Consider the following 26,594-nt stretch of genomic DNA (forward strand, 5'->3'; position numbering starts at 1 on the left):
CCCCACTTGAAATCATAAACCTACTAGGATCCCTGCTCCATCACAATGAACACATCCCTAAAAGGAAACAGGAAATAGGCTTGTGCTCTCTAAATATTTGAGTTGCCCATTGCTCCTAAAAAAAAAAAAAAAAAAACACAGTCAGCACTCCAAATGTCTACCCAGAGAAAAAATTCACACCCAGAAAAATATAAAGCAGATAATCTATGTTTCTTTTAACAAGGTATTGCTATGAATTACATTGCTGGCACTATTTCAGTTATTTTTGAGATTACAAAATGAGCATAAGCAGAAAGCACTACCCCTACTCTGAAAAGATTTGCATTACATATAGGGAAAAAGCCATCATATAGTTAAGCTCTGTAGGTGGTATTACAGATATGAATTAAATATCTCATGACTGCATGCATAAGTGAATATCTCTGCAGTTCACTTTAATATCCTGACTCAGTTAGAAGTCCTTATCCGCCTTTTCTATTGATAAAATCCCCATCAGTTTTGGTCTTCTCAGTTTTGAATATAAGATGCACATAAATTAACATAAAAGCTACCATTAACCAGGAGTGCTTCTTTTTTTCTGGGTTCTCTCAACTTGGGATAATAAACCACATACACACAAACACACATGTATAGATGCACACACATTCACACACACAACACAACACAATACCGTATTTGTATTTCAGTCAAATGTTCATTTGAAAGTTTTAGAGGATCAAGCCTTAGACCACACATTCCGTGTATCAGGATTTCATTGCTAGCTGTCCTTTCTGAATTAGGATCTTTGGCTCTTTGGACTTGTTTCCTCATTTGCAATAAAAGTGCAGAATACATCTTAGAAGTTGCTTAAGGATTAATTGTTGGTTCAATTTAGATTTGAACTAGTTATTTTTGTGTTCTTTCCATTGTCCTTGTGGTACTAAAATTGCTTAAGAAATATAAGACCTTCAAATCTACTTGTGGAGGAAAAGCTAAGACATATGGAATAACCTGATACAGTGTATAATTTACTTCTATAATTAAATGTAATATATGCATTCTATATATATTTCTATTTTCCAGAAGTTCACGGAAATGGAAGATCTGCATGGCCTCAAGTACTCAGGAAATGCTTCACACAGACTGGGACCTGAGTTGACACTTGGGGCAGAAGTTGAGGGAGCAAAGAACTGAAAGACAGTTTAGTGGGGCAGGAATTTTGCAGAGTTGTGGATTTGTGCAGGAAATGATTGGAGATTGGAAGCTTCGATTCATATTAGGGAGAAATGAGAAGGAAATACCATGTAGATAAAGTAAGGATAAACAATTAAGAGCCTATTCCTCTAAATGTAAAGATTTAGACTTTGTCAAATGGGCAAGAAGATGTGTGACCTATAAACACAAGAGCAGCAACACAGATTTTAAAATTGTGAAAGATTTGTAGATAACATAGTTGCTAAACCAACCACTCAGAGTGATGGGACTTTGAACCATTCATTTAATCTCCCTGACTTAGTTTTCCTATCAGTAAAATGGGAAGAGTTTACTTACTTTTGCTGTATAAAGTTTATAGAAGAACCAAATGCATTATCGTGCTTCCAAAAATGTTTTATAACACAGATGTGCCCTTTATAAAAAAAAAGTTGACATTAATGATTGCTACTTCTGACTGGTAAATAAGGTTATCATGAGACTAAGGTAAAACCTGATATAGTTCATCAGTAGTATTTTTGAGTATATATTCAGCAACTCACTTAATGCTATAAAAGGGAATAGTTTATATTTGTGCATCATTTAATTTTCAAAGTGCTGATCTTATCAATTGTATTTAATCCTCAACCATAAATGTTAGGAAGAGTTTAGGACAGAATAATGACTACTTTAACTTTAGAAGAACAAATAGATTCAGGGAGGTAACTCAGGTAAAACTACATCTGAACAAAGATTTTTTAGCTCTCTAATATGCTTTTGTTAAGATACCATATTTTTTCCTCCTCTCCTCTTAATTTCTCCAAATATCTATTCTTACTTTCTCAAAAATAGATGATTTAGCTAGTTTCCCTACATATTCTATAGCTCAAGGTAGCTCCTATGAACTCAATACTGACCAGTGAAATGGGTCTTTAGAACTTTGAAGAATCCTTCCTTAAATACAGTTTATAAGCCAGACATGGTGGCACATGCCTATAATCCCAGTGGGAAGTTTAGGCAGGAGGATCACAAATTCAAAGTCAGTCTCAGCAACTTAGCCAAGCCCTAAACAACTTAGTGAGATCCTGTCTTAAAATAAATAAATAAATAGGGCTGGGATGTGGCTCAGTGGTTAAGTTTCCCTGGGTTCAATTCTTCACAGGTTATACCGTGTAAATAAAAGCAGACACTGGAAAATATCAAGTTCAATGATAATTTTGTGAGAAGGGATAAGGAAGTCTAAAATTGTATATAATGTCTTTCTAAAGGAAATAATTCCCTGGACAAATCATGGAGCTGAAAGAGAAAGAAAAAGCAACTCTAATGATTTTTCTATGTGAAGAGTTTAAGGAAACTACTAAGGTTAGTCAGGGATAAAAACAAGAATCTGTGTGAAAGTTTTATATAAAACACAAGGTGATAATGGCTTTCAGACACCATGCTTTGGGGAGACTCACCAAATTCTCTTTTAAAAAAATCAAGCCAATAATTTGAAATGAGACTTTTTAGTAGAAAAAGATGAAAGCACTTCTCTTCAAGGGAGTCCTTATCTGCTTCTTAAAATCCCCCAAAGTGTCCAGGGACTTAGTCTAATCTATTCTTTGTCTCCAGTGTAGCACACTCTGTCTCTAGCTCACAGATGCTAGAGACAATTTTATTACTCAAGGAGAATTCCTCCCGAGTCAGGTCTCCCTCTTCATCCTGAATGCCACTGTCTCAGCAGCACACAGTGACTGCACTACTTGACTCCACACCTCCCATCTACTCTCACCAGTTCCCTGCCAACAAGCTCTGGAGATTCCTCCTTGTCCACATACCCTTTGCAACTTGGCACCAACCCACATTTGCAGCTTAACACCTATCACCTTTTTCATCCATCCTAACTAGCATCAGAGAGCATTTGCTGTTTCCTAAGTTCCCACTGATTTCTAACTAGGCTTGATTTTTGTCCCCCTTTACCCCCTATCTCTTTCTGGAAAGTCTATCTTCCCACTTGAAAGGGAGTCAACTCTTTTCATCACTTAAGGCCTAACTTATTTAACTCCCCAATCCCCTCCGAGGCAGCAGTTCCTTTTCCAGAATTGTCTATTTTATGTACATATCTCTACACTGACATTTGAAAAAGGGTATTAGAGTTATGAGTTATTCTTTTTCACATGTCTTCATCTCTACAATGCAAGACTCATCTAGACCTGTTGTAAATACATTGCTTATATTTAATATATATATATATATTATATTTAATGAATGTTATTGATCATATTGTCATAAAAAGACATGTTATTTCCAGGAAATTAGGCTTCCTTATTGGAATAAAAGAGATTTTCTAAATAAAAATGAAATTTAAAACTTAAAAGTTAGCCTGACATTTAAGTTTCTGTATAGTCACAGCATACCCTTCTGCCTCACGGCTGTCTTCACTCTAATAGACTTATTTCCTCCTTGTAGTAATTTGATCTTCTTCCTCCCTTCTGAACTCCATGCTTCCGCATACTTGGTTATCTCTGGTTCATGCTATTCTCCTCATATGGAGATAAGGAGAAACCCATTGAAACCCCTGCAGTGCTTGAAATGACACACCAAACACCAGGTTGCTTATCAGCTGCCTTGCTCCTGAATCTAGACTCTATTTATCACCATTTGGAATTGTTTTCCTTTAAAATAAAAGGAATTATTTTGTTTATTCTCCCAACTACAATTAGATTGTAAGCTCCCCCCAAACAAGGATCACATCTAAATCACGCTTGCATAATATGGGGTTGATGGGGAAAAGAGAAAGAAAGATTAAAAATATGCAGAGAGCATGTATTCTATTTATATTCAGGACCCCAGTCAAATGAAGACTACACTTACATGCACACTAGAATCCAAGTATCTAAACTGACATTTGAGGATCTTCTCTGTCTCAACCTTTCCAAAACGAGCATCTCATTCTAAACTTTTTCGTAATGTTGACACTTAACATTTTGAAAAAATGAAATAATAGAGCAGGAGCTGTCTATATTCATAAGCAAACTCAAACATGACACTACACGCAGAAAGGGTACGGAAAAAGACAGTGAAGGGAAATGACAGTCTTTTCAAATGGTATGCGGGAACAGTAGATACCCATAAGCAAAAGAATGAAATTAGCCTGTATCTTACACCATACACAAAAATCAAGTCAAAATAAATTATAGACTTAAAAGTGAGATTTGAAACTATAAAACTCCTAGAAGAACACATAGAAGAAAAACTTCTTAACACTGGTCTTGGCAATGATCTCTTGTATATAACATGAAAGCATATGCAATGAAAGCAAAACTAAAAAAAATGGTACTTCATCTAACTTTGAAAATTATGAGTAGTAATGAAAACAATCAACCGAGGCAACATGGAGAGCAGAAGAAAACATTTACAAATCATATATGTGATAAAGGATTAATGTAAAAAATATATAATGTCACAACTCAATTGTAAAATAAATAAATAGCCCAAGGCAAATGTGGGCAAAGTGCTTAAGCAGACATTTCCCTAAAGATTAGATAGATAGATAGATAGATAGATAGATAGATAGATAGATAGATAGATAATGGAAAAAGATATACTTTGGGAGGGAAATATATATACAAAAAGTATATGAAAATGTCACTAATCATCAGAGAATTATGAGCTGTGATGCTAAAATAAGTATACCTATATTTTTAAAAGATTAATTTTCTTTTTATTACCAGGGATTGAACCCAGAGGGCACTTAACCACTGAGCCACATCCCCAGTCCTTTTTATTTAGTTTTTTTTAATTTTGAGACAAGGTCATGCTAGGTTGCTTAGGGCCTTGCTAAGCTGCTGAGGATGGCCTCCAACTTGTGATCTTCCTGAATCAGCTTCGCAAGCCCCTGGAATCACAAACAGATATTACCTTGCCTGGCAAAAGATTCATTTTGATTAATCATGCTACAGGAAAAATTAAATTATCCTTCCATATTTCCTATAGAAAATGCAATATACAATTGTCACTATATGAAAAACATTCAATTACTATATACAAAACAATGGAAAACAAATTTGTAGTCATCAAGTAATCAGTAAAAACATTTTTCTGGATTTTTATAATCTTTGTGGTAGTTTACAACTTTTTAAAATATAATTTTTATAATTTTTTTTCTTACTCTAAATACTAACATTTGTACCAAATTTTAATTTATTATTTTTCTCAAGGGGATCCCCAAACTATATAAGCTTTAGGACCTACAAACCCAAGTCAGGCTAAGATTGAAATTTAAATGGAAGTACAAAAAGAAAAGTGAGAAAGTAAAAACTAAAGATATTATACATATTGAATGCCTACCTTTTTTTCTAGATATTTTGACATGCAAAAATGTCATTTTATTATAAATTCAGTAATTTAACTGTTGAGCTTTGTCTCAGGGTATATAAAAGACCTAGCTTCTTTTGGGACTACAAAGAGAATAAATGAGGAAATGAAAGGTGACCTTGTAAACTCTGTAGGAACACTCTTGGCCTCAGTCCACTGTACTCTCAGAGAGAACTTTGTAAAGATCTCTACAACTTCCCTGGTTCAGAAGTCATCTGTTCTTTCCATAAATACTTACCGAGTCCTTACTGTAAACCAAATGACATATTTATGCTATGGAAGGAGTAGTGAATTTGACAGACAAGATCCCTGGTGAACACACCTTCATCTGTAAATCTTTCTGTTGGCACGTTCAAGGCAACAAAAATTTTATTATATTATTCACGTTTCCTAGCTTGGTGTCTCCGTCTGAGAAGCCGTTATTCAATATTTGCTGAATAAATAAATGAGTCAGCTTTCTCTTTAAGCTTGCTTATTTGTAGTTTTTCTAGGTCATATTTCCATAATTGAGAATGTTAGAAAAACTGAAGAGAATGTTTACCACACACAGAATGTATTCAAATATAGACTCTTATAAAACAGCCAGAAAATGAACAGGGTCTGAGATGGCAGAAACATAGTATAGCTGACATGAAGCTGCTGAGAGAGTGTGAGAGACAGAGAGAGACCGAAAAGATGGGGTGGGGGGAGATGGATGCAGAGTGATGCAGGACTGGAGGAAATAAAGAAAAAGAGAAAAGTTGGAGAACCCAATCCAACCAAGATACCAGACATCATGTAAAATGATATTATATTGGACTGGAAAAAAAATACTTTGGATAAATGTTATGCTCTATTCAACTTAATTTCCACCCATTTGTTATCCATATCAAGTGTGACAAAAAGTTGACTCTCAATCCAAAACATAAGAAACAACAACATGGCAAGTCTTTGAAGGGACAAAGAAGAGAGGGAAAGAAGGAAAGTTCATTTTGACATGCCTCTGGATAATGTAAACTCAAAGCATCCCCAAGTAATTTCTTAAGAACAGATCCTCTATTGCTTATAGTAATGAAGATGTATTTATAAAGTAAGTTAGATTTTAAATTTCTGGAGTTGAATTTTTTTTTAATGGGCAATGAAAATTTTCATCTTATGACCCATTAAAACCCCAAGTGGAAAATGTTGAGAGAGAATGATATTTGGGTTTATATTATGTGTACTTTCAATGTCAGATTCCCTTGAAAATTCAATATCATCTCCCACATTTCAAAATGTTCTCTATAGAGATATGATGTTAAAGTGTGAATAACAAATCATATGACACAAAATCTTAACCTAAAAAGAAGTGGATACAGGGCTATTTTTCCCTGTCATCCAATGATCTCTTATAATATCTTTAATTGTAGTATTTACAAAAATAATTTGCAAACCACTGAATTGATTTTACCTTAGCATTGAAATTAATATTTATTTCTGATACTTATCTATCACTTACTAAAGTCAATTCTGTACCCTTTCCATGCTTAATAAGAAAGTGTTATTACTAAGTATTCAGCAAACTAGAAGATGGTCTCAACTCTTAAATCCTCCAATGTAAAAGTGATTATATAATTATGGTAAAATGCAGTGTTCACCCAGGCAAGTTGATTATACATTCCTTTATCCTAATCCCACAACATTCCACATGCAGCACTTATCACATTGCTTTTTTGTATTTGCCTGAATCTCCCTTCAAACTAGGGGGGGGTCTTCAAGATCATTAATTGCTTTTTAGCTTTTTGCATCCAGAGAGCATTGCACTGTAGAAGCCTAATAACTGTTGTTACCGGTTTGCGCTCTCTAAAACATCATTTTTTTATAGAATTGAGGGAAAGATATGTCACTCTCCCTTCCCTTTAGCTTCCGAGTTAAGGAAACAACAGTGGGATGAGGGCACTGAGGACACAGTTTCATGTCCTAAGCACCAGTTCTAAAATTTAACAGCTTTTGGCCTTGATGATCTCCAATTTCAAACTTCTCGGATCCAAATGCTTCACTGAGTTGTTACGAAGATCAATTAAGAAAACAAAATAAAAACAAACCCGGTCTTAAGCTATAAAACATACAAAGCACCCTTGTTGGTGGTGTGGGTTGGTTTGGTTGTTATTATTATATCTCCAGATCTAGAGATTTCATAATGGGAGCCAGGGCAGGCAGAGGTGATCATCATCCCATAATTCAAAATAAAATTTTTTAAACATCATGGGAGGGGACAAAATAATGTATTTCATCTCTTTTTGTTGACATTTTAAACTATGCATTTAAAATAAAACAGTATATAAGAACGAAAAATCAACATGGTTAGCTGTGTTGACTAGGTGCTTTCAATCTGATACTCTACTTTATAAACAATTGGTCAAATAACCCAACTGACTGATTTAGTCCCCAGCCCCTGAATTTGCTGACTTACAGAACTGATTAGCAAAGGGATTTAGAGACTAAAATTTTTCTTCTGAGCATTGTGGGTTTTCAGCATGGTGAAAATGAGCAACACAGTGATCCCTTTCTTTGAAAAAAGCTCCTGGATCTATTTTCCCTAGCTCTGGTAGAAGTCCTGCCACTGGCTTTTAATCCTAATAGTACCATATAACCTTCCCTGTGTTACTTCAGAGGTGTTCAAAAGCTTGCATAATTAACAATTTAATTCAATGTGATTCTTTCTTTTTTTTCTTTAGGATGAAAAATGAAGCACATCACTATCGATAATGAAAGCAAATGCCTGTCATCACTCATCCTCTGCAGCCAATTTGTCTTACAGAGAACTTGTCTCACAGCCCACTTGAAGAATTCAGTGAGCAGCACAGGTGTCAGTCCATAAGATCAATGGGCTAAAGAAAAGCATCCCACATGAAACTTTTGCCTGTTTTGAAGCTTTTAGATTTGTATCTTCCACAAATCTTCCAACAAATACTATGTTGCCTGTATTTATACAACAGCTTATTGAGTTTATTCATTATTTGACTGCATATATTCCAGACACTATGATAGATACCTATAATGTGGTAGTGAATAGGACATGGCCCCTGTCTTCATAGTGGTTGAAGTCTAAAATAGAAAACAATAATTCCATGTGTGCTTTATGTATTCATATTTACAAAACAGAGAACTTTCCCAGGGTCATAAAGTCAGCCAGTAGAAAAGCTGAGAAGTGAACTGAGGTTCTAGTGGCAAAAGATATAAGACATTATTCCTCTTAAGAAATAAAAGAGAAATTCTAGTAAACACAATGCAAGTAGTTAAGTTGTGAAAAATAAAAAATAGAATATAATGAAGAAATGTGGAATCATGAAAATGAATTTTCAGTCATGCACAAACTTCTTACAAATAAAATACAAACCCATTAATTGTTCTTAGTTATAATTACACACAAATAATACAGGTAAATTTATTTGAGCTAGTTTAGATATGTTTAATTAGAACTTTGTTCTTCATTATCATTGATTACCAAAACAAGAATGTATACCTGCCTCATTCTAAAAATACTAAGTGGATCCTAAAGGAATAACTATAATGTCGTGAGATTTCTTTCTGCAATTGCTCAATAAGTTATATTAGCTCTCTCTTTCCTAGTTCAAACTCTCCCAAATGTCAGTTAAGGCTCTTTGAACTATGACCCCATAACACTTGCCCACAATCTATATCCAAACTAGTCAGCATATTTTCCCCCAACATGGCAGAAGCCTTCTCCAGTATGTGATTTTGTGCCTTCTTATCTGAAATTCACTTCTCAAAATCTTATTTATCTTGATGATATTCTTCAAGATTCAGTTTAAAAACCAAACTTTGCTGAGCACCATGTTTTGGAGGGATCTCTGATGTCTGAAATCTGGTGACATTTCTGATCACAGTGACATTAAGTTTCATTTTAAGTAAAAGTCCAACATTCTCCTCTGCCCTAGGGACAGATAGGAGGCAGGAGTAACATCAAATTCATTTTTGCAATCTGGAACTAGAATGAGGTTGGCCTTCAGTCTGTTGGTGTGGATGAAAATGAAGCATGCATATGGTAGGCATATGTGAAAGCCCAAGCATTTTGTAGTAGCTCCCAGAAACAAAGCCTTCAGAAGGCAATGAGTCCTAGGAGAATTTAGTGATGTCTGCTGTAGGCACAAGGGGAACCCCTTGTGCCACTGACTTATCACCTCTAGCTTGAGGTCCTTCTTTCACAATAAAATGCCACAAAACATTTAATGAAAGAATGGAATGCTCTGAACTGTACTTCAAAATAAATTTCTTACTGTATAACTTTATCTCAAAACTTTAAAAACGAAAATCTAAAATGCAAACATTAAAAACTGAAATGAAAACATCAAAGGTAATTTAGCTCAGTGGTTCACAAACTTCACTGTATATCATATTCTGGGGCATTTTTCAAAAATTCTGATGCTCAGGTCACACCCATATCAATTAAGTAAAAACCTCTGGGATTAAAGATCAATATTTTTAACTCCTCAAATGATTCCAGGGTGCAACATCATTGAAAGGCAATTTCATACTCAAGAGTCGAGGGTAGTTCGAACAAGCTCCCAGGTGCTGCTGATGCTTTTCAAACCTTACCAATCAGTGGACCAACCCTTGCTACTCAAAGAGAACAGCATCAGCATCACCAGGAGTGATTTGGAGAGGCAGAATCTCAGAGCCCATCTAAGAATTACTGAATCAAAATTTACATTTTAACAAGGTCTCTGGGAGATAACTATGCATTTGATGTTTGAGCAGCACAGTTCTAGAGTAGTGGTTCTCAGAGTGGAAACTCATTACAGATATAAAGTGTCCAATACCTCACCCTCCAACCTTCTAAGATAGAAACTCTGTTGGTAAAGCCCAATAAGCAGTAGTTTCACCAGCCCTCAAGGTGATTCTGATGCAAGCTAACTATGAGAAGCAACACAGAATAAGTCACGGTTTTTATATTTGACTGCTCTTTTAAATCATCTGGGTCATTTGAAAAGAATATTGATGCCAGGGTTCTATCCTTACAGATTCTGATTTTATTGTTTTGGAGTGAGACCTGGGTTTCAGGAGTTTTTAAAGTTACCTGGTGCTTTTAATGTGATGAAACATTTGGAGCCATTGCTCTGGAAACTTTGGCCATCTTCCTTTGCACAGGAAATGTAGGACTTTCCCTGCTCAGATCATCAGCAGTGTAGAGGACGGAGAAGAGACAATATGATTCCATCCTTCAGAGGGAAATCCCAAGGACAACAAGGTTGAGTTTTGTCTAAATTAAGCTTTGGTCAATTCTCCCAAAGATGATAAAAGTCAGTGTAGCGCTAAAGGAGCACTGAAACTTCAAACAACTTCTTACACAATACATAAGAGCTCTGCTGATGATGTCCGTATTCCCTGAAATGACTCTTGCTCACACTCCAGCCAGCATACATTGCTTCTGTTTACAGACTTCCAAAGTACTTCCTTCCCTGAGGGTAAGTTTGACATTATCAAATTCAAGTTCTTCAATGTAATACCCATTTTACAGAAACTACAGTTTCAAAGTGCCAACCTAATTTCCCATGTTTTGTACAGCCCAAGTGTGCAAGTGAAGAAATGCATACAAATATCCATGGCTGGATATTGTCTCTGAAATCCCATGGGCTGTTCATAACACTACACTGCTTCCTCAAGTGTAGGAAATTGTGCATGCTAAAGAAACAACAAATACAATATTCCACCAATACCTAAGTTGGAGGGAGCAAGGAGAAGCTCTCTGGGATTTTTTTTTAAATTCAACTATGATACTATGAAATATGTTTAATAATGCTGTACAGACATTTTGACATGGATATGTGTTCTGCATTCTGTCTCAATGTCAGGGAATGCAGATGTACCAAGTGCAGGCTCACTAGAGTTTGGCTGGATGCCTGCTCAGTACCACTCTAGCTAGGCTGCTGAATAATATGTAAAAAAAAAATGTATATATACACACATACAAACATACACATCCTACAACACACCTCAAGCCTCCAAGTATCCCACGTAAGAAGAAAAATTCTCTCAAGTTCAATGTTTAGCTGAATATTAAAAATATCCTATAAATAATTCACAGTTCCTTCTTAATACTTTTTAAAAGTGTTGTCAGAAGAATGCATAGGTATGATTTAAGGAAATGTTCAACATGCCCTGGGAAATATGAACCAAAAAATAAAAAGAGAAATTGGGGATGCAGTGCAGACTGGACCAAGGAACTCTGGTATTGAACCTTCTGAGTTCAAATCCTGGATCTATCACTTAATATCTGTGTACCCATGGGATAATTGTTTAATTTTCATGAATCTCAGTTTACTCATCTTCTAAGTGAGATTGATTATAGTACCTGTTTTAGAATGCTATTAGACCTAAATGACTAAAATTTATAAAATTTTTATAACCTATACTAAATGTTTAGAAAGTACTCAGTAAACATTAGCTGTTGTTTTCTATATGCCCCAAACTCATAGGTTAAAAAACAATTCTTGGCTCATAGGTAAGCTTTTTATTTTCCAGATCTCTCACTGAAAATATATAATCCTTTCTTTTATATGTCATGGTAGTGTTCCATGAAAATTATCCCACATGAACACACATTTATGATGTATCCCTTATTTATTTGGTGGTTACATACTTAATACCTGATCGAACCACTAACATAAAACAAATGTCACTGACATTAATTAAGCATATGGGTAAATCCATACAAACTGGCAAGTTGTAACTTGTCCAGAGAAAAGGACTCAAGATCTAGATTGCCTAGAACTGAGTTACACTTACTCTGCTTGAATAAATCAACTCCAATCTCAGAGCCTCAAAATAAGGTAATATATTTCAATGGACTTTTAATAATCTCCAATTCATTAAAATTCTAATGCTCTTTTCCACTACCTCAAGAGACATCTTCTCCTTTATTTTATTCTTAAAACACCTGAGTATTTATTTTCCTTTTCTGGCAACATTTTAGCTTAAATTTAGATTCCAGGTCTTAGATGATAATAAAACATTGGTTCCTTTTTTTATAGATAAATGTACCATTAACACACTTTCAGAAAATGATGTTTCTGTAATTATCACCATGAATATATATTCACATATCACTTTGAAGGTATATGCAACACTGTTCAACAGTGTCTTGTTTTACTCTCTCCAAAATTTAAAATGCTTTCATGAATTACAATGTATAAGCCAACTTCTAAGAAAATATTAGCCCCTGCTCTGACTTTAAGGGGGAAAAAAAAGAGTGTCTTGTTTTACAATTACTACTATACAGTTCACTTTTCCAGATGAAGCATACTCAATTTTCTTCCTGTTTTTAAAGTAGAAAGTTGCTTCCTTATTCCTTCTTTGAATGCTCTTAAATTGTCACTCTTGTGACAAAATATAAGCATGATCCAATTTGCATTAATCCTTCAAGCCAGGTGTAACCCCACACAACCATATTCACTGATGGGACTGTTCTCCAAATTTTTCACTTCCATTTGTTTATCCAACAAATAATGAATATCTAACAGGTGTCAAGTACTATTTAGGCACTGGAAGACACAACAGTGCAAAATGCAAAGCTTCTTGCTCCGGTGAAGCTTGCGTTCTAATTAAGCCTTTCCATTTAAATGGTAGGCTGATCATACTATCGTGACTATTAATTTACATTCCATACCCATTAAAGCCTCACACATTATTAAGTCCTTATTATAGGCCAGTGCAGCAATATATCTAGCAGAGTCAGTGTCTTCAAGGAGCTCACAACCTAAAGGAAGTAAGTCATATACACATGTATATCGAACTACATAAATGTGTTAAGAGATATACGACTTGTTCAGAGGAGAAAGCAGTTCTTCCAGTTAAAGAAATCAGAAGGAAAGGTGGGGCAAGGATATTCAAAGACAATAGGCAATTCATCTTGCTTTTAGAGAATGTCATAATTATTAAAATAAATAACATGTAAGTATAGAATGAGATAAACAGTGGCATCTGGAAACACCTTAGTAGTGGAGAGAAATACTAAAATAATTGTGTATAGCAGATAGCGGTAAGAGTTCTAGAGAAAAAATGTCCATGTAGCCAAGGCAGACTGTTGATCATAGGGGTTAAGATTTATATAGATTAACCAGAGAAGATCTCACTTTCTAGTACAGTGTTAAGATGAGGGACTGGGCTATTGGATATTTGAAAGACCATTCCAGAAGAGGAGAATAGGTTTTTACAGTGCCTTGAGGGAGGAATGTGGTTGGTGTGCTTGAGGAAAACAGCAAGGAACCAGCAGAAGGAAGAGAGAGAATAAGAACACTATATGGGGTTATATAAAATTTTATTGCTCATGGGATAAAATCTGGATTTTCCCCTTAATGGTGTGTGATGAAAGCGACTGAGCAGAGAGAACCCATCTCACTTTATGCCTTAACTGGGTCACTCTGGCCACTGTGTGGAAAACAGACTCAATGGGGGAAGCCTTCAGTGGAAAGCTCAGTGAGAAAATTGCAGCTCAAATCCAAACAGGGAAGAACTTGGACTAGGTAGTGGAAAGGGTATTGAGAAGTAGTTCAAATCGGTATATGTATTGAAATGAGAAGTAAATTCACTGCTGTTTTCTACTTGATGCAAAACATTAATCTGATCTTATAATTTTACCCCATTTTTGTAAAGTATTTCAAAGGTACAAACAAAAATCATTGTCACTTTGTAGGCTTGCAAAATTTTAGATCTTTTAGGGACTTTGGAGATCATCTTTTCCAAATACCTCATTTTACAGAGTAGAAAACCCTGATGCACCCAAGTTGTATGACTTAAAAAGATCAGACAGCTAATTAGAGAAAGACCTGGAGTGGAAATCAGGCTCTCTGACTCACAGCTCAAGTCATTGTGTCTTACAATTGGTGATATTTAAGAGAGGCACTTTGTTCCTTTGATGTGTTCATTTATTTTTCGAAAATATTCAATGAGACTCACAGGTACCCCAAACTCAGTCTTCAGAACCTATGCAGGTAGGAGGGAAACAGGAACAAGCAGGTTCATCCAATGCCTAAATCCACTGGATATTTCCCCTTAAAGGGTGCCAGATAAGTGAAATACATCTGTGGTACTACAGTTTGGGATCTTGGAAAACAACCACTGTTGTACTAGAAAGAAGAGCGAATAAAGAAGTAACAGAAAAACACAAATGTGGATAAGGAACTTTAGAAGAATGCAACTTGTGAAGCTGTAAATGAATGCCTAGGGTTCAAGTACAGTGGCAGAAAGTGTGTTATTTATGTGGGGTTTTGTGTGGGGACAGCAGTGGAGGGGGACTGCTAGAGATGGCCTTTCATGAAGAGGATAAGGGTTGAGGGGGGTTCTGAAGGATAAAGGCACTTACCAGGTGCCTAAGATTGGTGAAGACATTCCAACTAAAAGGAATTGCCATGTGTAAAAACTCCAAGACCTAAAAATATATGGTATTCTTCAATACCCTCCAATGTCAATACTTCCAAATGCTTTCATATAATGATGGCCACCATGAAGAATTCTACTTCTGTTAGAGTGGCACTGTGAGCTTCTTGCAAATAAGGGCTCTCTCACTCTACAGAAAAGGCTGACAACTACCAAGGGCATTTATAACTGTGTTCAAGGCACTGTTCTAAGCACTTTTCACCAATTAACCCATTTAATCTACACAGTCCTGTGATCTAAATACTCTTATAGTTTTCATTTAACAAATGAGGGAATTAAGAAATGGAGAGGTTAAGGCACAGAATCTCAAGTCTGATATTCTGGATTCAAATATTGGTCTCTCACGTATGTGTGTGACTCCTTGGATCTTCACACACAAACTTGACAACTGAAGATACCCAATCTAACAATGAAATACCTTTCAGAACAAATGGTATTTAAAGAAATGGAAGTGGTCAATACATTTTCCTGGGCATACGTTTTATTTCTATATGTAAAGGGGGAAAAACAGCTATTATAATATTGGAGATTCTTTATTCCTCCAACTCTGTACATATCTAAGCTTGGTTAAACTGGAGAAAGTTTATGTTACTTGTCCAAGGTTAAAGTGCCAGTCACTTCACAGAGTCAGAAAGGGTCTAAAGACTACTTAGCACCTACTAGGAATATAATCGGTTATGTAGCTCTTGCAACATTCTTAACCCACTGTGTATTCTGCTTATAAACATACCTATAAATAGTTATAGAGCAATTTAGAAATAATTTCAAATGGATAACATCTTGCTTTACTGACCAGAAGTCTAAGGAGGGTAGTGGGGTAGAAGTCTTAAGAACAAAATGAAATTTGAAACTAAGAAGAAAGTGATAAACCAAGATTTAAAAATTATGAGCAATTTATTCCGTTATGATTTGTGACAGGGGTAAACTACTGAAGGAAATGATTGGTTCTTGTTCAAGCTTTGCACAAATATTACTTGGAGGCACTATCTTTAGAAGTAAGAGTCAACAAAAACATAGATTTCTGACAACTACCTGAGACACCTTCTGAATTTTGACATCAAAGTACATTTTACCTTTATTTATAAAAATCAAATGAAATAGATTAATTTATAAGTTAAAGCTGAAGATCAACTGTGCTCTTCAGAAGACATGCCACTCTATAAGTATCAACACCTGTACCAAACTGTTGCTCAAGATTATAACCTTGCTTAAAGAAAATCAGCAGGATAACATATGTGTTTCTTTTTTTCTATCCAAATAGAGTACGTGTGAACTCACGTACAAATTCATGATATATTATTAAAATACAGATGACACAAGAAAAAAATAATATCCTATCATTAGGTATGCTGTTCCATACCTAATGATAGGATATTATTTCCCTTACTTTCCCAAGCATACTATAACACATATGCTTGAGTACATGAAATAAATGAACTTCTTGGCCAGAGAGACACCCTATTAAGGACAGAGAACTTCTTTATAATTTTGGGCAGTATCTGTATTCTGCTGTAGTAAGAAATACAAAATTTCCTTGATAATTTTTCCAACTAATTATTTGGATGGTGTTTCTGATCAAAGTTTAGCAATACTAGATTCTGCTAGCTTTGACTGTGTCTATATACTTGTGACTGCTGTATCAAAACATCATATGTTTGGTATTGTATAGAAAACTTAACTAGATGACTAGATTTTTACATTGAAGTTTTACATTGAATTTCTGAAAATTAGACAGAGACTATTTTTAAGTATGTTCCTTTATACTGACCTCATAGAAATTTAATATATTTATACTTGTACTTTTATTTGCAATTTATAGGAACATAAACCATTAGAGGTCTAGAATCAAATCAAAAGATCCCAAGAAATAAATTCCAGATCAATTCAGTATTAAGTATAAAAATGGGAGAATGTATTAGCAAAACAAAACTGGAGAATTCATCTTGGAACTAGCAGTCTTTTTAAATTGGAAAGAAAAATTAAGAAGATAAAAGCATATTTACAATAGAATGCAATGAAGCATGGCACACACACACAAAAAAAATCCATCAAAGACAACATAATGAGCCAAAATATACATCTCATAGCAAAGAGCAATTTTTTTACATACAGATTTATTACAAATGATAAAACAAACATTTTATAGAATCAAATATAAACAGTCATATCATAGAAAAAGAAGTGCAGATGGCTCTTATGTAAACAAGTGTTCAAACTAACTCACGATGAGAAAAATTCATTATTTTTGTGTTAAGGTATCATCAAACTCCAAATTTTGTAGCACCGTGTTGACTAGAATATAAGGAAACAGACATTCTCAATGTACATTAATGTAATGAAAAGCAATTAGATAGTATCTTTCAAAATAACAAATGCATATATCCTTGACCTAGCAGTTCCACTAAGCATCCATCCTGTAAATATATTTGCACATATGAAAAATTACTTCTGTGCAAAGACGTGGTTTACAGCACTGTTTGCATTTTTAAACTATTAGAAAGAATTGTAATCTGCATCAATAGCAAATTAGGTTCTTAAATTATTCCATTAAATATGTATCAATATGGAAAACCTTGCAGATCCATTATAAATAAAAAGATAACAAGAGAAAGAGTGACAGAGAGATGGGGGAGGGGAGAGAGAGAGAAATAATTTTTATAAAGTGACAAATGCACAAAATATGTTCAGAAACATACCAAAAATGTGGCCAGGTGGTAGAAGGGGTTCAAGAAAGAAAATTGGTTTTGACTGTGTCAACACCTTATAGCCAAAAAAATATCAGAAACAAAACTGTGATTGACCAAATTGGGTTTATCTACTCTGTAACAAGATTATCTACTCTGTATCATACATCATGGCAAAAGCAGGAGCATCTCAGCAAGAGGATGAAGGAAAAGACTCAGAGGCTTTGGGTGTGTTTGGTGATTGAGGGAGAGCTCAGAGAACTGTGCCTTTGCTCCAGACTGGTGTTCTGAAAAGGTAGGTGTGATTCTATGGTTGGGTATTTTGATAATCTTATCTAGAAGGCAAGAAAAGCAGCAAGGGGAAAGCCAGGTTTGGTAAAGCACCAGTGGCCACTCACATAGCCCATGATAGAGAAAGACTTGGTCAGTTTGTAGTTCTGACCACGTGATTCCTGAGTGGTTTTGCTTTTTTTCTTGATCCACATTTCACAGTGGCCTTGTCTGATTTTGTGAGATTGCCAAGCCAGCACCTGGCTGTCACGTACACTTATCTTACCTATTCAATATGTGTTTCAAAAGAAACTCCTTATAACTGGAGGGGACTTTAAAAGTCTCTCAACCCTGGGGGTGGAGTTGTGGCTCAGTGGTAAAGCATTTGCCTGGCACATGGGAGGTACTGGGTTTGATCTTCAGCACCACATAAAAATAAACAAAAAAATAAAAAATAAAGAAAAAATAAAGGTGTACTATCCATCTACATCCACAAAAAAAATAAATTAAAAAATAAAAAAGTCACTGAACTCTGAGACTCTTCCAGCCACCGAGGGCTTCTCCCTCCATGCCCCAGGGGCTTTCTTGAAAACCTCTCCCCAGTTTAACCACAGCACTAACTCATCAGGCAGCCCCTTCCACAGTCAAAGGGCTCTTAGCAATCTTTGTTCAGATGAGGAAAACAATACATTTGGTTAAAATATCTTCATTGTTGTCTTCCTAGCATTTTTAACCTCTTCAAATGTCTCTTCTTTGGTAGCTTGTGGAGCAGAATAATTAGCTTTTCAATTTTATGTAAAATATTCCTATTAATACCCTCCAAACTGCAAATGTCTTTTTTGTACCAGGGTTTTGACACAGTTCTGCAATTTTTTTTTGTTATCATCACATTTGTAGAGATTTTTATCTGTTACTGCTGACAAACCCATTTGTGTTTGTACTCAATTACATGCAATTAGTCTTTTCTTCATGAACAAAAGAACAGGTGCCTTTATCAATTCTGTGCAAGATACCATGGTAAAGTTAGTTGGACCTAATGATATCTGGTGAACCAAACAACACATTTCTGACAGATGCTCATAGTAACAAGATTTTTTTTTCAAACAATCAACTGCTTTTACTCTCCACCCACACAAAGTGGAGAAAGAAAAGGCATTTTAACAACTTAGAGGCTTATAATTTTTCTATTAAAAAACATGAGTAGGATTTAAATATCACTCTGATATTTTTTATCCCTGATCTTCACTCAGGAAAAGTATATATAAAAGTTATTTTCATCTGAAGCTTTTTATTAAATCTGTGGGAGAGGGGTCAGAATACAGTACACTTGAAAAGGTGAAATCTGAATGAAGGTTATAGTTCAAGAAATGGCTATAGCATTTAACAGTGTTCATTTCCTGGTTTTGAAAATTGTATTGTTACATGACGTGTTGACATTACAGGAAGCTGGGAGGAGAGTATGTAAAGGAACTTGCTATATTACTTTGTCATTTTTCTAAAATCTAAAGTGATTTTGAAAGAAACAGCTGCAAAGCATGTGGGTGGGGAAAACTATTTAGCTAATAACCTAGAAAAAAATTTTTCACATGTTCATGGGGAGACGGTCATTCATTAATTCATCCATTTCACTCCTACTGAGTAGAAGCGGTCATTCTAAATACACATGAAAGATCAAAACAAAATCTCTCCTCCTGTGGAACTTGCATGTTCTTTGGACAAAAATAAACAAATAAATAACAATAACATATATGCCAAGTGCTCACAACACTGATGCAAAGAAGTAACATGAGTGTCATAGTTTGGATCTGGAGTGTCCCCCAAGGGCCAACGTGTTAAAGGCTTGAGGCCTAGTTGGGAGGGTCTTCCAGTCATTTGGGAGCATGTGCTGGAAGGGGATTGTGGGACCCTGGCCTTTCCTTGCTCTCTTACACATCCCAACCATGTGGTAAGGAAGTCTCCTCTGCCACATGCTCCCACCAAAGTGTACTGTGCCACCACAGGCCCAAAGGAATAGGGTTAACAGTCATAGTCTGACATCTCCAAAACTGTGAACCAAAATAAATCTTTCTTCTTTTTAAGTGGATTTTTACAGGTATTTATTACAGTAATGGAAAGATGACTAACACTGTTGAGGGGAATATCAGAACACATAGTGCCAAGGTGAGATGTGTGTCATTTTTTAAAGAGAGATGAAAGAAAGATCTTGGTGGCCTGTTTTTAATTGTCTTAAAATAGAAATTTAAAATACTGGTCAAAGAAGAATGAATAGCTATATTTAGATATATGCATACGGTGAAATATTTTACAAAAATAAAGCAGATAAAGTATATTACCTATACAGACCTCACACTATAATATTAAGGCTGAAGTACATAAAAGATATATATGACAATGTTCTCACTTATAAAAAGTTTAAAAGTATATATAACAATATTATAAAAGATGTAAGTACACATTATACATATATATATAATATATACATGGAGTTCAAATGTATTGAAATTTTTAATTAATGTTAAATTGAATGTGTATTCAAATTAAATGTACATTATTCCTTTTATTTTGTACATGTAAACTGTTTTTAAGAACAATTTATCAAAAAGTGTATGCAGGAGTTCATCACAATAAAAAATTGGTTTAAATTTTTGAGTTCAGACACTTGCTAAAAGCAGTGACGAAAGGCATCATCCATCATCTTCAGTATGGTATGTGGAGGGTACATACGTGTCAGTCATTAATTTAATATATACACACACACAAATATATACATACATAAAAATATATACAAAAGTATATGTATATAAATGTATGTATGTATAATAGGTATATTGGCATGGATTTTACAATGGTGGTTGACACAGCATTAGTACAGCAAACACCTTCAATTATTTTTCTAGAAACAGTGAGGGAATAACTTGAATGCATTTGATCCCATACCTGTGCCCCAATCCTTCTGCACCTGCCACCTGATAAGTGCCAGGCACCTGCAGGACAGCTGGTGGTGTAAGGCAGCACCCTATGGAACTGAGTATGGCAATTTGTCTACTTCTGGATTAAATCTATCTTCACTGATTTATAATCTTTCAATTTTTTAAGATCTGGGAGGATGATGCAGATAGAGAATATTGACATAATTATCATTTCCTGTCACCTCATTTGATTAAAAGGAAACTGTGAAGTAGGGATATCTCAGAATTAACATGGGTGATACAGCTAAACTGTGGGTTGATTCCTTTATACTTGAATCCTCCCTACATCCTCCCTAAACATTCAAGTACAGATGCAGTAGATGCCAATCTTACATGGAAAGAAGAATACCCTTATTTTTCTATACTGAATTGAAAACTTGAATCATTTAAAGAATTAATTCACATAAATACAAACTAACAATGCAAAACACAATAAGCTAATCAACTACTTTGCTGAAAACTGAGAGCAAGAAAACTGCATTGAAATTCTTCATAATAAGATCTTTTCTTTATTGTAATTCATATTTTGTAATGTGCAATATTAAGCAAACAAAGAAAATTCAGAAGGGGTGAATGAGAGTATCTTGACACTTTAAGAACTTTGAATCATTCCTCAAATCTTTATGATTAATTTAAAGGCTATATTATTGTAAAACATCAGTTTTCCTACATTGGCTGAGAAGGTTTTTTATATTTTCAGTTTGACCTCAAAAATCACATCCCTCAGAGTCCAACTCTACTGCACAGATATTAATGAATACTTACTATGTGTCCAACACTAAAGATCTAAAAGTTAATATAAATAAACTTACAAAAAATACAGCATCCAGAATAAGTTTAGAGTAATATGTATTTACCCAGAGGTATCTGTATATGATTATGAAGAAGTTGAAATATATGAGAAATATCATCCTTGACTCAAGCCTGTATTTGAATTTTTTTCTAAAATGCAAACACACTGTCATACTTTGATTTCTCAACTGTAAAGTTAAACTACTTAAAAACTATTTCCAGGGATTTTATTATCAATATATTAATACTTGGTACTTTTATTTCAATTTTTTCTTTGGGGGTATATCAGGAATTGAACCTAGGCGCTTTTCCACTGAGCCACATTCCTAGCCCTTCTTTGTATTTTATATAGAGATAGGGTCTCCCTGAGTTGCTTAGGGCCTTGCTAAGTTGCTGAAGCTGGCTTTGAACTTGTGATCCTCCTGCCTCAGACACTGGAGCCACTGGGATTAGAGGCATGCACCACCACACCAGGCTCAAAAATTATTTTTAAAATTCCATGTCAGATATACCAATCTTTATCATCTTATTACTATTATATATACTGTTGAAAAAATCATAATATATAAATACATATTATTTATTTAATTTTACATTTAACCAAAATGATTTAACATATAATACACATATGTGTGCATTCAATGTTTGCCTTAAGAAGTAATTTTTACCTTCCAGAAATTATATTCTAAAAATTATAACTTATATTCACTATTTGGTTCCAGGACCTAAACACCATCTTGTGCTAGAATATCTGAATTGTTTCTATGAGTACTTATCATTACCCTGATGAAAATATCTGCAATTGGAAGAAATTTTCATCTATTGATCAGATGAAACACCTTCAAGCCTTCTATCTCCTCAGTGAGTACATAACTTCTCTCCCACACTTTCTCTTTGGTGTAGGGAATCCATGGCTAGAAGGATAAATGGAAAGACACTAGCTCACTAATAGTTAAATAGTTCAAAAGGGAGCCTGGCCATGTTTAAAATACAAGATACTCTGGGTTATGCATTTGATTTGTAATCATATTTTGAGAAGCTAATGTTCCTTACTGTAGTCACTGTTTTCGTCCTTGGTCCCGTCAATGGTACCATCTGGGTGCATCTGCAGGAAATATCCCTGCTGGCTGAATAACCTTGTCACAATTCCTTTCAGCTGGGGTTCTGCAAAACAAAAATGAAATAATTATTCAAATTTTAATTTTGTTTATAAAATGCACAATTGCAAATTTGTGAAACACATTATGTAAGTAAATGCATAAATGTCGATGATATAAACTGAAATTAGTATTTGTAAGGGGGGCATTTCAGTAACATATCTATACTTCCAGAAGCAGAACCAAAATACTTTGCATCAGTATTGAATGTAAATAAATAAATATTAATTATGATTAGAAAAATACAGAGACACACTAATAAGTGAATTATTTCCCCTCCCTTCTGCAGCTGGTGTATGGTTACAAGATACTACCAATTTTATGGTCCTGTTCTAGAATCATTTTTTAAGCCAAAATGCTACTGTAATTCCTCAGAAGCTTCCAGCAGCCATGATCAGGCAGTGTAAGACTTCTATTTCTGCTGTCTGTCAAATATCCATCAGAAATTCCTGGGTTTTAATATTCTGATCTAATTTAGCCAGAAAAAAATAATATCTTAGACGAGAATTATTGGTACCAGCAAACCCCTCATGACCATGAGAGGTCATTGGAAAGCATGAGGGGACACAGATTTCACCTTAACTAAACACTTCACCAAGGAAGAGCCCCAGTTCTGCAAAAGTCATTTTCCAGTACCCAAACTAAATAAATAAAATCCTGCATATTTCTTTAAAAATTTCAAACCAAATATCTTCACTTTTAAAACTCCCTACACATAACTATCATCAAACTGGCTTTTGTATACCACATTTGGATATTTGTTCATCAGCTAAATATAAATATTTAAAGCTTTCTCATTATGATGTTGGCTGCCAGCAACAATCTAGTTTCCACAGAGTCACCATCTTTTGGTTTCTGGTGTTGGGTGAAAATTATTCTAGTGCATTTATAGCCCTAATTATTTCATAAAAATGAGGAGAAAAAGAAAAATGCTGCTTATGGTGATAAAAAACTGACTGAGGCAAGATGGAGATCATGTGAACGCTGACATAGCGATATAATAACCTCAGAAGGACAATCATTGAATTCATGCCTGTCAACTTCATCTTTGCCATTTATTCAAATCATATTTACCAAGAATGTCTTTTTTGTTTCCCCCCTTTCAGGCAAAATGCTGGGCAGTGTGTATTAAACAGAACACATTTATTCATGTTTAGGTCTAAAAGGGATTGTAGTCAAGGACTGGATATGTTTAGTTCTGTGGCTATAATATGTCTATGGGAGGAGTTTTGAACCACCATTTCATTGCCCAAAATTGAGCATGCCAATATCATCACGTCTTCTTCCAAGCAATTCTATGAAGCAAGAGAAGTGACAAGAAAATTGTGAATGAGGAAGAAGGTTAATGAAAAAAGAACTGAACTGGAAACTAGGCATTCTAAACAATAGCTATCCATTATCTTTTTGAATTAAGTAAATTCAATTTGTAATTTGTGGACTTCATTTTCCTTATGAATGAAATCCAGCAGTTAAATTAAATGATCTTTAGGTCCCTTTATGGGTCTCTATTCACTTTGAGTATGTTTGAATCCTCTGCCCTGAGTGGTTGCAGACCTTCAGTAATGATTTTTCTTCCACGGGCTCACCTAATCCCACACAACAGGCCATGTCAGAGAAACACACAGGGAGCTAACCTCACAGCAAACAACTTGAGGGGAGCCTTTGTATGAAGCTCCCTGGCTGACCAGCAGTTTCTGATGTAGCATACTCAGCTCCAAATTTGGAGTCAGAAGACCCAAATCTGAACTCCAATTGCCTTTGGGGTCATGAGAAAGTCACAGAATACCTGGTCTCAGGGTTTCCATCTATATAATGAAAAAAAAATTGTACCCTAATTTTAATCTTTGAGAACTTCAAATGAATTACAATGTGAAAGTATGAGACCATATAAAAATATGAATTCTAATTAAGGTCTGACATTACAACTATAAAAACCAAAGAAACAATGAAGGTAAAATGAAGGGACCCCCAAAGAAGACCCCATGTCTTCTGGTTTCTGTTTTAGTAAAATGCTTATTGAGCTTGTAAAGCCACTCCAGTAACAGTGGACTGAGAATAGAGGATTGAAAGTGGCAGAAAGAAGGAAAGGGGCAACCACCTCTTAATTCATGAAGAAGTCATGCTTTTGTTGGTAATGAACGGCATGGCAGCTTAGTCATTAAAGCCTGCAAATGAATGTTTGTTTTCTTCAGGCTCCTCTTTCTTTACCTGTAATTAAACACTTCTTTTGTCATGGTGAAGCTATCCCCCTATTGGGACTCTGGGAATTCAGGTTGGTAACTCCTATTCAGGATAATGAGCACCAGACTTTTATACCAACCCCCAGTACTGAGATCAATGCCAGAACAAGCCCAGTAATTTGAGTTGTAACTATGTGATAATCTACAAAAGTGAACCTCTTGAAGTTTCACAGGAGACCTGGCCATCTTTTGAACAAATACCTAGAACCTCAGACAGGTCACTCAAAGTTACACTGCCCACTTGATGGGCCAGTAAGTACCTCATTCCCATCTGTCAGGCTCTACCAGTCTTCCCAGACTAAGCCCAAGATCCCCTCCTCCACAAAAGCTGACAACAAGAACTCTTTTAAAAATAGATGGGAAAATAACATGTTTTGCTATTTTTTTTCAAAAAGGAATTTAAACCATGAAATGACTTTTGGGGATATCTAGCATCCTGCAGCCTGGATACTTTCAACAAACACACATATTATTTGTCTGACTCTGCCCAGGGACCTGTAAAACCTATGGAATCCCCAGGGAGCACTCAGTCAAAAGAACAAAACATAGTTAACACAGTAGTACTAGCGTGGGACTGATGCTAGATGAGAGAGGGAAGCAGAGTGTCCTGATAGTCCTTAGGAGCAGGGACTTAAGCTAAGATACCACATCTGTCACTTGAGGAATTAAGGAATGAGTTGGCTTTTCCTGGGGTCGTGGGAGGGAGGCATTCAAGACAGGAAGACAGAGCAGACTCTGAGAACAATGCAGAGTCTAGAACAGGTAGAATATAAGGCAGAAGTATTCAAATGTTGACAAGAAAGTATCTGTTCTTAACCAGTGTTCACAGAGCAACAGTGAAATTCATTAAATACAGTCAATGGAATAAGTTTTTGATTGTGCTAGTTTTTTTTTCAATTTAAATGACTTTCCTTGATTCTAACATTATTTTCTTCTATTGCATATTTTTTTATAAAGCCATATATTGATGGCTATATTACTAGAGGCTGGTTTGTTACCTTTTCTTCTGTAAAGTGGGGTGGCACATACTGCTAGCATTCCACTCAAATCCATTTCCTCTTTTTCCTGGGCACCCAGCTAGACCATATGTCCTAGCCTCCCTTGCAATTAGGTTTGGCAGATGAATAAGTGTCATATGGAATGTAAGTGGAAGTGATGTGTGCCATTTTCAGGCCAAGACTTTTAAAAGCAAACATTCTCCTCCACATTCTCTTTTCCTTAACTCTGGCTGGATTAAGATGACAAAGCCCTTAGGGATGTCAGAGCAAAAGAATGGAAGAATGCTGGGTCCCTGAATAACTGGTATGGAGAAAAGACAATAGCTATCAGAAACACCTTGGACTGTGACATGAATAAGAAACTTCCTTAGGCTCCCCATGATGGCTTCCTTCCAAAGGGTACAGTATAGAATGGGAAGGCGGGGGGTAACTTTACAGTGGGGAAACCTGACAGAAAAACACTACTTCAACCAGGTAATCAAGGTTAACTTTAGTAGTCATAAACCATGCTGACTGTATGTACCCTTGATGTGACAGAATG

General features: G+C 35.3%; 1 protein-coding gene across 4 annotated transcripts in view; it reads right to left on the reverse strand.

Moving 5' to 3' along the window:
- Positions 1–37: 37 nt before the first annotated feature.
- LOC107154279 (fibroblast growth factor 12) overlaps positions 38–26,594 on the reverse strand; it is a 350,801-nt gene continuing 324,244 nt past the window's right edge. For 2 of the 4 annotated variants that reach the window (XR_007347967.1, XR_007347964.1), the window contains one exon: positions 22,758–22,822. Coding sequence is in view for 1 of the 4 variants with exons in the window: in XM_015499892.2 (XP_015355378.2) it covers positions 8,540–8,592; positions 22,712–22,822 (164 nt within the window). In the remaining 3 variants the exon portion in view is untranslated. Of the gene's footprint in view, positions 1,607–3,867; positions 3,881–6,861; positions 6,866–8,539; positions 8,593–22,711; positions 22,823–26,594 lie in introns of those variants that run through there. The other 2 variants (XM_015499892.2, XR_007347966.1) reach the window with 2 other exon arrangements.

The sequence above is a fragment of the Marmota marmota genome, unplaced genomic scaffold (genome assembly GCF_001458135.2).
Source record: "Marmota marmota marmota unplaced genomic scaffold, marMar, whole genome shotgun sequence".
Classification (NCBI taxonomy): Eukaryota; Metazoa; Chordata; class Mammalia; order Rodentia; family Sciuridae; genus Marmota; species Marmota marmota.